This window comes from Oryzias latipes, chromosome 3, assembly GCF_053564925.1.
Source record: "Oryzias latipes strain Hd-rR chromosome 3, Olatipes_Hd-rR_3.1".
Taxonomy (NCBI): Eukaryota; Metazoa; Chordata; class Actinopteri; order Beloniformes; family Adrianichthyidae; genus Oryzias; species Oryzias latipes.
In genome coordinates this window covers 14,977,441-14,991,386 of record NC_136239.1, presented here as the reverse complement: position 1 = coordinate 14,991,386, position 13,946 = coordinate 14,977,441, and the positions used below count along the sequence as shown (strand labels likewise).

At 40.7% G+C, this 13,946-nt stretch overlaps 1 protein-coding gene across 3 annotated transcripts in view; it reads left to right on the top strand.

Moving 5' to 3' along the window:
- adamts7 (a disintegrin-like and metallopeptidase (reprolysin type) with thrombospondin type 1 motif, 7) overlaps window positions 1-13,946 on the top strand; it is a 201,964-nt gene that overhangs the window by 36,139 nt on the left and 151,879 nt on the right. For all 3 annotated transcript variants that reach the window (XM_078944241.1, XM_023952917.2, XM_078944242.1), the window contains exons 3-4: window positions 2,099-2,279; window positions 5,659-5,858. In XM_078944241.1, coding sequence (XP_078800367.1) covers window positions 2,099-2,279; window positions 5,659-5,858 — 381 coding nt within the window. The remainder of the gene's footprint in view (window positions 1-2,098; window positions 2,280-5,658; window positions 5,859-13,946) is intronic.

Sequence of the window (13,946 nt, the reverse complement as noted above, 5' to 3'; positions counted from 1 at the left end):
CTTTGCAAATGAGAAGTGCTCACTATCACAGATTTAGACAGATTTGTGAACAATATTTCAGAGAACTGGTTATTTTGTGTATGTGGAAAATGTTTCACGTCTTTGAGTTCATACCATAAAAAATGGGAGAAATAACAAAAGTGTTGTGTTTATATTTTTTGTCAGTGTATTACTTTCTGGGAGATGCTTGTATCATTTAAGTGAAAATTTGCCTGGGTTATGAATAATTGTGTTCACCAATTTAGTTTGATACAACCATGACAATGAAATGTGGGGGTGTAATGATTGCTTTTGACAACAATTCGATTCATATCAAAATTTGTGAGAGCTGATACGATTCATAGTGGATTTTAATTTACCTTGAACGATCCGATTCACTGACCTAAAATTCAGGACATCTTTAGCCAAAACGTGTGTCTCAGAGATAAATACCTGGTACTGAACAGTGCAGCTGAAGTTTTCCAAATTCCTTGTATTTCTTTCGAGATAATCACGTGTAGATTAAATATGTGCAAACAAGTAAACAAGAATTAATGTCAAATCCATTCAAATTTCAGTGTCATGAAGTTCAGCCCAGTATTTTTCCACATCAAAATAATCCAAATGGAACAATATTGTTCACACTGTGATGGTCGTTTTTACAATATAGTAAAGTAGATCTATTGTGACTCAGTTCAAATGGTGTTTTCCAATATTAATATTATCAATTTATTTTATCTTGAAACATTTTTTTAATGGTATACGTATATTTGATTAACAGCTTGCCTCAGACAGAGCCATCTGGTTGGATCGTAGAAATATAAATTGATTCATCAATTAACCGAAACAACCCTAATGAAATGTCTTTTAAAATCTTAGAGATGATCTTACAGTTTACAAAAATGGGCACATGTCCTGGCAGAGTCAAGTGCAGTTCAGCTCTAACTATGTCCCTATAACATGAAGCATTTTCTTCAACTACCAAAGAGATTCTTTGACTCCATGTTGAGTCAGAGAACTGACTTAAACTGTGCTAATTCAAATTTAGAAATCTGTCACAATTGTGAATAGTTATTATTGCTGAACATTAATCTAGACCCATTATGATTCAACTGCTTTTGTCTTTTAAGTGTGCTGACATGTCAGGAGAAGCTGCATCATCTTCTAAGTAATTTGTTTAATTTGTTATTTTTCATCGTTTCTACAGAAGCTCACGTAATTGGTCTGGTTGATAATTTGGCAAGAAAGACCGGATATCTTGTAAAAGCCCCAGGTCTGAGGAGTTAATTATAAATAAGTTTTGAATTTCTCACAAAGTTTTTACCTGTATTTTACTTTTTGCCCTAGTTGACATGTATTATGCCTTGGCCGCCACCTCTTCATTGAATAAAACCAATTAAATTGTCCATATAATTAGACTCTCCGATGAGTCAAACAAGGACAGTAGTTCCTTTACATATCAGCTGCTCATTAATATGCATTTAGCTCAAAGTTAAACAGCTTTGGCTTAAACTTTTAAGGATTTGTTAAAAAAAAAAAAAAAACAACAACATGAAAGAACACTACTTTTATTTTCTCCTGGTTTGGACGCCAGAGGCAACATCTGGCCCCTCTGGCCTCATTTTGTGTGCGTGCGGTTCAAATAAACGTTTGCCTTCATGCTGTTTTTCAAGGTTTGTGCCACTTGTGAAACCTTTCAAAACCCACTGCTCCTTCAGTCTGAGGTTGTACATAAACATTGAGCAGTCCATCCTATTCATCCTTTTTGTTGATGGGTTTCTGTTGCCTGAGGCATTTACCTGGTAATTTGGGTCTTTGGTGTAAACTCCTGTTATTCAGAATCTTGTGTTTCATCAAAATGGCTTTGATGGAAACCAGATCGCGTCTTCCAACTACAAGAATTTAAATGCTTTGTCCGGCAGCATACATTCAAAAATATAGAAAAAAACCAAATGATTTAAAAACTATATCATTTAGAAATCCATACAAATCTAATAATTAAAAATTAATCTAAATCTATAATCACACCCATCAATGTTTATTTAACAGATAAAAAAATGTTTTCAAAAAAACACATTTTGAGTGGCAAAACTGACTTAAACCAACTTTCTTTCTTCAGACAGGTCTGTTCAAGTTTTCAGATGAAGAATTCTTCATTCAGCCATTGGAGAGATCTAGGGATGACACCTCTGAACCACAGGCCCACGCCATCTACAAACGCCACACTTCCCCTGGAGGACGGAGTCAAATCATACAACAAGATTCAGAAAAACAATCCAACGCTTCATGTGGAAACAGAAGTAAATCTAAAAATAATTGTTTGTGGTTGTAAAAATGTGAAATGTTTATGTCTTTTTTGTGACTTTATCTCTTGGCACAAGAAAGAGCTGAAATCAGCATCTCAACATGAAATCTCACCCAACACTCCACAGGAGCGGAGCTCCAAATGAGAAACATGATGATCGTGATGATGTGCTCTTGTCTCTTTCATGATGGAATTAGAGACCAATAATTAGATTTGCTTTAAGATACAAGATTTTATCTTTTGAAATTCCGCTGCGTAAAAATTGAAAGATGGCAAAGCTAAAAGACAAAAAAAAAGCTATGTACAAAAATCACTTTGTAAAACAACCCAGATGCCTTAGTTACAATTGGTCTTAAAGGTGGTACAGGTTGTCTCCTGGGGAAAATAAGCAGCACCCAGGTGTGCTGCATGAAATATTTGCTTGGTGAAGTCGTAGAGCTAAAATGTTCTCGACCATTTTTTTTATAGGCATGCTGCAATCGATAAGTTGTTGTGAAAAATTATACAACTTGCAAGGGTTAAGTCAGTGAGACAAAACCATTTTGTATGGATTTTTCATTTTATTCAATCCCCCAAAACCCTGCGCTTGTGCAATGATCCTAGTGCTGTTTAACTAAAGTGAAGCACAGTCCTTGTGCACAGCCTGACTGTTAGAAATTTGACAAATAGAGTGTAGTTTGTGGGGGCATCCTACGGGCACAAACGTATCACCTACACACCCTGTGCGCGCAGTATTTGTGCACGGTCAGTACACTCTTAAAACACATGGATTATTTTTTTAAAGCAATTCGTGGATTACATATGTTGGGATATAATTTTGGGATACTTTTTGGAGCAAAAATCTTTTATGGGTCATAGTGGTTTAACTTTAACCAAAGATATGTTTGTTTGTTTTTTTACCTAAGCTTTTTTCCTGGGTTTAAATAACCCAGAAGAAAGTTAGTCCCTTTCAACCCTTTCAATTGGGTTAAAAACATCCCAATTGGTGCTATTTTTACCAATCAACCTTTTAGTGAGTAAAGTGCCAGAACCCGAACCTTGTGTGTGCGCCATGAGGGCAATGAACGACAGTAACTTACATTATCCACTTCAGGATATTCCCACACAGGGCAATGGTACGTTCCATTTTCATGATGTCCCTGAAGGACGCTGCACGAGCCTCAAGGGAATTGTAAGACACACCTGTGCTTCTGTGTCACACAGCCACTATGTACATTTTGTTCATTTTCCACATATGAATTTTCGGTCTTTCGTGATACGTTCCACGTATGTCCACATACGTCTGACAAACTTTTCACGGGCCATAGGCACACACTGACAGCTACGCCTTTGTCAGTCTGCCCAAGGGCACCAAGTATGAATGAGGAGTGAATGAATAATAGACATGCATTGTAAGCACTTCAAGCATCTGAAAAAGCGCAGAAAAATGTAATCCATTATTATTATTAATGTATAACTTTTATATCACACATATGGCACACATATCACATTCAAAGTACGTAGTTGACACATGAATTAATAATTAATCGCATATAAGATAAATAAAATCACCCATGGTTCTTGTTATACTTTGATTTACGTGTTTGTGCTTCTTCTGTGGTTTTAATGTTCATTCGTGATATACTTATATAAATTTCATGCAAAGACCACAACTTTTCACACTTTTTCCACATATATTCACCTATGACTAATTTTCATCCGTTCAATACGCGCAAAATGTACATAGTGGCTGTGTGACGTGGCCTTAAGATGCCACCTCTCATGCCTTTGACCCTCCACGGGCCAGGACAACCCAAAACCTTCCAGTGCCTAAGACCTTAGATAGACTGTTCAGCCAAAATATGGCAAGCACAAAGTTACTTTTTTTTTCTTTGGCATTTCTGATAGATAAAAAACCCCTCAAAGGACTGAGCTTGTTATTCCTTTTTTCTAAGTTCTAGTTGTATATAATAAACATAACCAAATCTCAAAAATGTTTCCCCCCAGCATCACAGCATCACTCTTAATGATTTCACATCTACTTTTATCACACATACAGTACTTTACATAAATCAGAATATTGTAACACCTCACCAACTTCTCAATTTTGCCGTCAATATTCTTCTGTACCATGGCTGAGGAAACACAGCTTTTATTAGTCCCACTGCGAGAGGAAAGAACTGAATGAAATGAATGCCTTACCTTCACCATTTCACTTCCCCTCTGGTGAAGCACAAACCTGCAGTCTTTTCTCATTCTCTTTCTAGGCATATTTTTTAGCCGTCTAATCTGTGCAGATTTACAAGCAGGTCAACAAAGACGACCTTTTATTTGCATTTTTCTTAACAAGATTTAGCCTAGCAGTAGGGTTATTTGGGTTCGTGTAGGTTTCATTACCACTTTCCCTCTGTGGCTGTATGTACAGGTGCTGCTTGCAACAGGCAATGGTCTGAGATGCATCTGGTAATTCTCATTGATTCCTGATGCGATCTTCGAGGCTGCCCCCATTTTTAATTATTTTGCTCACAACAATACAGTTGTGTGTGTTGGGAGCTGTACATAATATCATCACAAGTGTCACATCCTCTGTCCTTTAAGCAACCTGTTTGAAAAAAGGGACCAGCTGCAAATGATGGATTATCAGTCACCTTGGACAAATATTTGCAGACATAAATGATTTTTGAGATTTTCTATTGACTTCTATGTGCTGACTCCCAATCTAACTAATAAGCTCCAAAGCTGTTTAAATTGAGATGAGAAGTCATGTCATGCAGGAAGTCAGTAGTTTAAGATATTGCAGCTTTTCAATGAGAAAAGTGCATTTTTAATGGGTACCTATTAAGTTAGACTTTTCCATTTTGCCCCTTAACTAATTATAGCAACGTTTGAAATTCTTACTGTTGAGAACAGGAAATCCTTCTACAGGTATATTATAAAAAAAATGGATAGCAGTAGTTGACAAACAACCTTGGATAAAACGATTGTTTACTGTGATATAGTTGATTGAACAAAGATTATTTAAAGACTAGCAGTAACCTTGTGGCTGATACCATCATCCTTCATGACTTATCAAGTTCTACGGTCATCTTCGGGAGTTCTAACTTATTAAGCAACCGTGAAGGACTTTTGGAACAATTCATCAATGTTCTATTCGGTCATTCATCTTTTTTGGGGCATGATATTGTGCACAGCTCTTTAATCCTGATAAAGAATCACTGATGTGTTTTAAATCGATGGATCTCATGCATCACTCATTCTTACAAATAATTCTGTCCCTAATCGCTGCCCAAGAACTTCACAGATTATCTTTAATGGTATATTTAAATGAAATGTGTTCTAATATTTCCTCACGCAAAAGAAAAATTTTCACTTTTTTGTCCGTTTTTTATCTTCAGATTCTCAGCACACTTTTCAGAGCATTGAGAGTCGGAGAGAGAGATGGGAGCACAGAGGCCATAGTAGAGCCAAACGGATTCATGAACGCTCGGTGAGCAGAGAGAAGTGGGTGGAAACTCTGGTGGTGGCTGACTCTAAAATGGTGGACTATCATGGAAGCAAAAAAGTGGAAAGCTATGTCCTCGCTGTCATGAACATTGTAAGTACCGAACATTTACATTAAAGTTTATGGTAGCTCTTTTTGGTTTCACATTTCTTATGCACTGAAATTTGTTCACTAAGCACGCTTCTTTACCAAAGTAATTTCAACTAGACTCTGTTTTTAGTGGTTCCAATATTGTTGTTCAATGTAATGCACTCAAGATCCACTCTGATAATAAATTGTTTTTTGTTGGTGTTTTAACATGTTCTTGTGGCATTTTCTAATGATTGAGGACATATATAAAGAAAATTAAGAGTACAATTGCATTTCTGAGTATTTCTTCAAATTATTATGAATCAAGAGTAGACGAAAAAATGACACTTGAAAAAGAGCGTACTTGTGACGTTGAAATTACAATCGGCGGGACACAAGTTCTCTGCTCCACTGCATTCCAAAATATATCCACTTGCAGATGAGTAGATCCACATATGTCTTTGTTTTCCTTGTCTGAGCTAAAATTGTACGACTTGATTGCTCCAATATTGCTCGCCATTTTTGTTTTACCAGTTGGGTGTAGGCTGTAAAGGGGCTGTAAGCTGGGACGGGAGAGTTTAAACAGATGGATGATGGGAAATGGGGCGGACTTACACCTCGCTAACAGTCACGCCCACAACTCAGAACTGAGTTTCTAATAAACTCCTGCTGCTCTACAGAAACTTTGTCCTAGATCAGAGTTTTTTAGTGTGCCGTGGGAGATGGTCAGGTGTGCCGTGGGAAATTGCCCTCATTAACTGATATAAAAACATTTTCCATTTCCAGGATATCACTCTTTGTTCATCCAAACAGATAAAAACACTGAGTAGTTAGAAATATGAAAGATCATAAAATACTTTTTTCTTTGTGTTCATTTTATTTTAATAAAGACATTTTGATAAGAATGACGGTACCGGGATTTAGCCGTAGCTTCAGCTGTTTTCAGAAAAGTCCCGCCCCTTTAACTTTCTCCACCAATCATTCTTGGAGGCTTAATCACATGTCATCAGTCTGACCAATCAGAAGTGGTTAAAGTCTTCACTTCCTTGTTTTGATTCTGCTTAGTTCCAACAAAAATACCAGCTAAAGCTCGTCTTTAGCGGTGTAGCTTTCCGCGGAATCCGGTATCAGACCGTGGAACAAGTGAACAAAATAATGAAGCTCAGAAAAGAGAGTCTGTCTGTGTTTGGCGGCTGTTTGCACTACATCTCCCATGTCTCCCAGGATGCTGATGCATTGGGTTAAAGTGACAGCGTCTAAGCGCACAACGAGTCTTCGTTGTTAAACGTCTTGAAACAACAACAAACACACATCAAACAGTTTTAAAATCTTCTAACTTCACTTTTATTACATCTTTTAGAAAAAAACACTGCAATTTCCAGCTTTTTCTGCCACAATGATCACAAAAATGCATGTGAGATTACAGAGGGGCTGTAGATCAATACAGACTGAGTTTCTCCTTTTTTTTTTTTGGGGATGCTGGTGTGCCATGGGATTTTTGTCAAGGTTAAAGTGTGCCGTGGCTCAAGAAAGGTTGAAAAACATTGTCCTATAAAATGACACAGTTTTTTTATGTTGGCTAAAAACAAAATAATCATAATTAAAAGACCATGAGAAACAATTTTAAATGCAAATGAAAAGATGATTGGAGTGGATCTTTAAAGTATATTTCCATTGATTTGTCCATTACTCTCCGCGTGTCTGGTATTGGGGTAACAGAAGCAGAAGTCAAAAACCGGTTGCCCATGCTTCCTTTTACCTGGCTGCTTTTTCCATCTTTTCCATGAGGATACATAGACAATTCTAGACTAGCAATAATTAAATCAAAATGCATGGTGGTCATTTGGTCAACAATATATTTATTTGGATCTGCCATTGGGCTTCTCCTGGTTAGACATGCCTCCTTATGGCTCATTTGAAAAACATAGTATGCTCATTCTTGCAGATGCGGAAAAATATAATTCCTTCTAATCAGTAAAGTATGTTCCGAATGGCCCTTAGCCTTATTTTTACTAAGGGTGTACTTTTTACTGACAGGTAAAAAGCTTTGTCCTTTAATGAAGCCGGTGTCATCAGGGTTTATTGCAATCTTGCAATGAAAAAAAGCCTCTGCATGAATGCCAGAGCCCAGCTTTGAAGAGACAGCAGCTAATGACCCATAGCATGTCTTCATCTTGCAACACTTATGCAAAATGGTGCATCTTTTTTCATTTGTCACCTTTAAAGTGACATCAATTCCCAAACTGAGCAGGTGAAGAAACAAAAGGCAAAAAAAAAAAAAGCCATTCAATGAGGCCACCTCGTTCCGCTTGTGACTTTCCATAAATCAGAAACCCCGATGTTCCCCACAGTTCGGACAGGTAAAGGTATTGTATTCTCTGGGTACAAATTTGGAAATAAAATAAAATAAAATAAAAAAATCCTCCAGTTTTTTCCCCAATATGACAAGAGCCTTACTATGCAGCAAAAAATGTGACAGCAGAAATATATGTAATCTATCTGCTTTTATCAAACATCAAAACTATTGATGCTGGTCTAAGATCTAGAAGGATGAAACTGGAAGACGTTGAATTACATCAAGGTTGTGAATCACACCTTTGAAAAAAAAATACATATCAGACTGAGAATGGTGGCTCATGACACACTTCAGTGCACTCAGCAGGAATTAGATTTCTCAGCAGGCATTCCATGTTGGACGTTATTATTTAAATGGGGAGCTGTCATTTCAAAATAACTCATGATGGCATTTGGGTAGAGCTATTTGAGGACAAGAGCATTTCTTTACCAATTTAATGCACATGCAAATTCCCTCTAACTTGGTGTGAAATAAATTGATAAATTAACTAAAATATATTTAAAATGCCTTCCTACATTGGTTAAAGGTGCATTAAAAATACAGGTTTTCTACTTGTGATTAAAAACCTGACAGAAGCAGTTATTGGGATGGGGGGACCATTCCAGCAGCGAGGACCACAATGGTGAAATGCAGCCTCACCATGCATTTGGGTTCTTATTGTAGGAATTATAGCAAACCAGCACCAAAGGCTCTGAGAATTCTTGAGGGTCTGTAAGGTAAAAAAAAAAGATCTGAGAAAAAAAGGAAAGAATAAAACCATTTGCTGATTGAAAACCTTATAAAAGAATCCTAAAATCAAAAAATATATAGCTGACAGGCAGCCAGTGAAAAAACAGTAACACCGGATGATGTGAGCTCTCATGGTTCCTGTTATGATGCGAGCAGTTGAGTTCGAAACTAATTGAGGTTTGTTAACAGACTGCTTAGAAAGGAGAGTGTTGCAGTAATCTAATCTACATTAAATAAATATATGAATTAAGGTGGCTGCACCGACCCGACAGAGAGACAGTCTGACTCTGGCAAGTTTTCTAAGATGATAAAAAGCTGTCTTAGTTATACATTGAATATAGAAAACTGAGATCAGCATCCAAATACACTCCAAGGTGTCTTGCTTAGTCAGGAGATTCTATGGTTTAATGCTTAAAATTATTTCTGAACCTCTCAGCCTCAAGGCCAAAAATAACACGTTAGTTTGGATTTGTTACAAGAAATTCTCTGAACTTTATACTTTAAAAATCACAGATATAAAGAAGAAGGACCTGCGTGGGCTCCAGGGCATCAGGATAGATGGCCATAGCTGAGTGTCACCATAAAGCTGATGGAGAAAAACATAATGTCATGTCTTTTCATGACATCTCCCAGTGTATCAAGTAATTAAAATATAAAAGTGGTACCAAAGAAGATCGGTCATCTGCACAGATTAACCCTTGTGCTATCCTAGGCACTTTAACATTGGGAGTTGGGTCATCTAGACCCACTAGACAGTGCTCTGAACCTTTTTTCTTCAATGATTTGTGATCTTCACTGGTGTCCATGGATTACATGAAATCTTTCCACCTTTATCCGCCTTTGTCATGGTAGGGACAACACGTCAATGTAAGGGTGGGGTCATCTAAGATAGCACAAGGGTTATAAAATAAGGGTCTATCAACAAGATGGGATTTGAACCATGCTTGGTTTTACTGTCACATAACTGGCCACTTTTCAGGAACACCATGCTAGTACTGTGTTGGACCCCTTTTTGCCTTCAGAACTACCTTAATTCTACAACAAGGTACTGGAAAAATTCAGAGTTTGGTCCATGTTGACATGGTAGCATCAACCAGTTGCTGCAGATTTGTCGGCTGCAGATCCATGAGGCCAATCTCCTGTTCCACCACAACCTAAAGGATCTCTTACGGGTTGAGATTTGATTGCTCTGGAGGCCATTTGAGTCATGTTCTAGAAACCAGTCTGAGATTAATTCAGCTTTATAACATGGTGCGTTATCCTGCTGGAAGTAGCCATCAGAAGATGAAAACTAATTCCATTTTTATTTTATGCTATACTGGTTGGGGGGATTGGGTGGGGGGGTCTTCCTGCGCCAGATGGGCTCCCATCTGCATCTTGGGCTGGGATCCCTCCCTCCCTGGCTCTGGGATGGGGCGGGGCAACTCCATTGGGGCCTGCAGTCGCTCCGGGCGACAGCCACGGGGTCTGGGGGGGCGGGCGGGTAGACTGGTCGGCCCTGTTGGGGGGGGAGGGGTTGCCTAGGGGAGGGGGAGGGTCCACTATCAGTACGGGACCTTGGAGGTTTGGCAGGTTGGGGTCTCCGCTGAGGCAATCAGTGGTTGCCCCGACTGGTCGGCTGCCTCGGTCTCGTCGAGACCTGACCAAAGTTCTCCCAGGGGCGAGGCTTTGGGGCAGGGGCCGGGGCTTGCTCCGCGGGCGGCAACGCTTTCTTGGCTCCTCTCTCCTTGTGTGGGGTGAGGGGTGTGGGGCCTGCGGGCTTGGCGCCCAATGCTGTGGGGGGCTGGGGGACGGTTGTCTCATCACCCAGGGACAGTCTACCAGCTGTCCCCCATTTATCCTCTTCCTCATATAATCACTTATTAGGGTGATGGGAGGAGGGGGGGAGAGTCAGCCTGCGATGCACTGAGGGGAGGAGTCACTTGGCAGTGGTCCCCCTCCCCTGGTTGTCGTATTGGAACGGACCTCCCCCCTCTTGGTTGTAATTGCACATTAGACATGTAGGACCCTTGGTACCGGGGGCGCTTGGACATCACTGCCAGCAAGCAGCAGATGTCCTGTCAGCGCCCTAACCGGCAATTTTAACTGCACCTTAGACATTTAGGGCCCCTTGGTGGGGAGGGTGTTTGGACATCACTGTGAGAAGTCAGGAGATGTCCTCTCAGTGCCTTACCCGACAATTTTAAATCCCCCCCCCTAGTACACACATTCTTTACACCTTAAAAATATACCCCCCCAACACACTTACACGCACACACACATGCTTACAAACAAGCACATACATTATACAAGGAAGGTGGGACCTCGGACCATCTGTCCCCCACCCCATCCCTGTTAGGGGGTACCAGGCCCTTGGCAACGGTGGCCGTGTTCCTTGGGTGCTGGCTTCCTGGGCCGGGGTTCACATCACATCTATGCCTGGGGGTGTCCGTATCCCTGTGGTGTGGGTTCTGCGTTGGACCCTACCGGTGCGGCGGGGAGGCTGCTCTCCTGGTTGGGCTGGGACTTGTACCCTCTGTCCCCCGGTGCCTCCCCGCTCTCTGGCTTTGGGGGCCTGCCGCTGCGGGGGGTCTTATTGTGGGGATGGCTTGGTACTCTCCCTCCTTCTTTTTACATTCCATCATTCACTTTAGAAGAACATAAAGATCCACTCGAGCACAGGTGTTAGCTCAGCTTTGCACAAATAGTTTGAGTGATTAAATGAAATATTTCACATGGGTCGGTCCAAATGCATAAGTATGCGTGTGTGAACATCAGTTAAATAGTGTACATGACTTTGACAAGTTTTGTATGTTGGCTTTTTTGGAACCCACAGGTATGTTTTCTGGCATTTGGATGTGTGTGTGGACAGGCCCTGCCCCTTTTTGGATTTATATTACTTTTAAACCTGACTGTAATGATTATAAACATCCAGCAACTTGTTGCCTTATGCCGCTTCACGGTTCTACCCTCCCTCCTCTTTAATCACCCTCCTACCTCCCAGACATCCCTCTCTCTTCTTCCCTTCTTTTCTTTTCCATCCAGTCCAACAAAAGACTGCTACAGATATGAGTAAATTGAATAAAGTTTAGCCTAAATTACAAAAGGGATTTATTCCAATATACACCTAGTGTGTCAGATGTTTCATAACCCCCCTATTGTAACAGTAAAATATATCCAACACAAGAGGCTTTCAGCTCTCATCTGTCTGCTCAGCTGTTGAACAGGACAATTAAAAAAAAAAAGAAGATGTTATACTGTGATCATAAAGGGACGGACATGGTCACCAACACTACTCAGGTAGGCTGTGGCATTGGAACCGGGCTCAATTGGTACTAAGGGACCCAAAATGTGCCAAGAAAATATCCCCCACACCATTACACCACCACCACGACCAGCCTGAACCACTGCTATAAGGCAGGAAGGATCCATGTTTTGAAGTTGTCAACGCCAAATTCTGACCATATTATCTAAATGTTGCAGCAGAAATAGAGACTCATCAGACCAGACAACGTTTTTCCAACCTCCTATTGTGCAGTTTTGGTGAGTCTGTGTGAATTGTAGCCTTCCTTTTCTTAGCTGACAGGAGTGGCACATTGTGTGGTCTTCTGCTGCTGTAGTCCATCTGCCTCAAGGCTGGATGTGTTGTGAGATCGGAGATGCTCTTCTACAGACCTTGGTTGTAACCAGTGGTTATTTGAGTTACTGTTGCCTTTTTATCAGCTAGAACCAGTCTGAACCATTCACCTCTGGCGGCAACAAGGCCTTTCCGCCCACAGAACTGCTGCTCACTGGATATTTTCTCTTTTTCAGACCATTCTCTGTAAACTTTAGAGATGGTTGTGGGAGAAAATCTCAGTAGATCATAGCGTCTCTGAAACACTCAGACCAGCCCGTCTGGCACCATCAACCACGTCACGTTTAAAGTCACTTTAATCACTTCTCTTCCCTGTTCTGATGCTCCATTTAACCTGCAGCAGATTGTCTTGATCACTAAATTGAGTTGCTGCCATGTGATTGGCTGATTAGAAATTTGTGTTAACGAGCAGTTTGACATGTGTGCCCAATTAAGTGTACCGTAATTGCCGGGCTATAGAGCGCACCTTATTACAAACCGCACCCACCCAATTTAATGAGGATTAACCACCTTTTACATACACAAGCTGCAGTTGTATACAAGCCGCGTGTTGTGGCAATCCAATTGGCATGTCACTGAGACCATAGTAGTCTCATAAAGGGAGGAGTAAATAGTAGATTAGCCTATTTATTTAAACAAACCCACATCTGCCAAACAGCATGGACCTCACTTCAGCTCACAGCTCCCTCAGTTATGGTGTGGAAATTCACACTCAGATTCCCCACTTCCTATTAGTCTTAGGGGTTTAAGGCAGGGCTAACCCCCGGTTCGCAACACTGTGTTGTAGATTGAGGATGTATATGTGCTGAAACCGCATGCATGTTTAAGAAGGAGCAGGGAGCTGCAGCGGAACGCAAGAGCAGCTCTAACCTCCTTCCACGGCAGTAACATGGCAGCAATGTGGAAATAACAGGGCTGGTTAAAAAAACATACCAGTAAAAGAGAGGAGCAGTGACCTTTAAGCGCAAGCGCCTATGCGCGCTCTACGCGGCTCTGATGTTGTGGAAGTTTCCTTCCACACCAGTGAAGGAAACTTCTGGTGCACAGCAGATCGGCTTTTCCAAACCAGTTGGTGATGGTGGATTTTTTCACACTGCTTTTAACGATTGCTTTTAACTTGAAAGGTGTGTCATGTTTTAGTCGTGGTCACATGCACGTTGGGTCTAAGGGCACCAAAGGATTGTGGGATGCGGCTGAGCATGGGTGTTTCTTTTATTGCACCATGACTGAAGTGTCTAAGAGCTGAAGCTAGGTCCATACTGTTTGGCTGCTGGAGTGTGTGTTAAAGCAATAGCGCTTGTTGCCGGACATAGAATTATGCAGGCAGTCTCCCCTCTGAAGCTGAGCGCTCCTGGCAGCCGTTAAGTAAAAGCATAAATTAGCCGCATCATTGATTAAGCCGCAGGGTCGA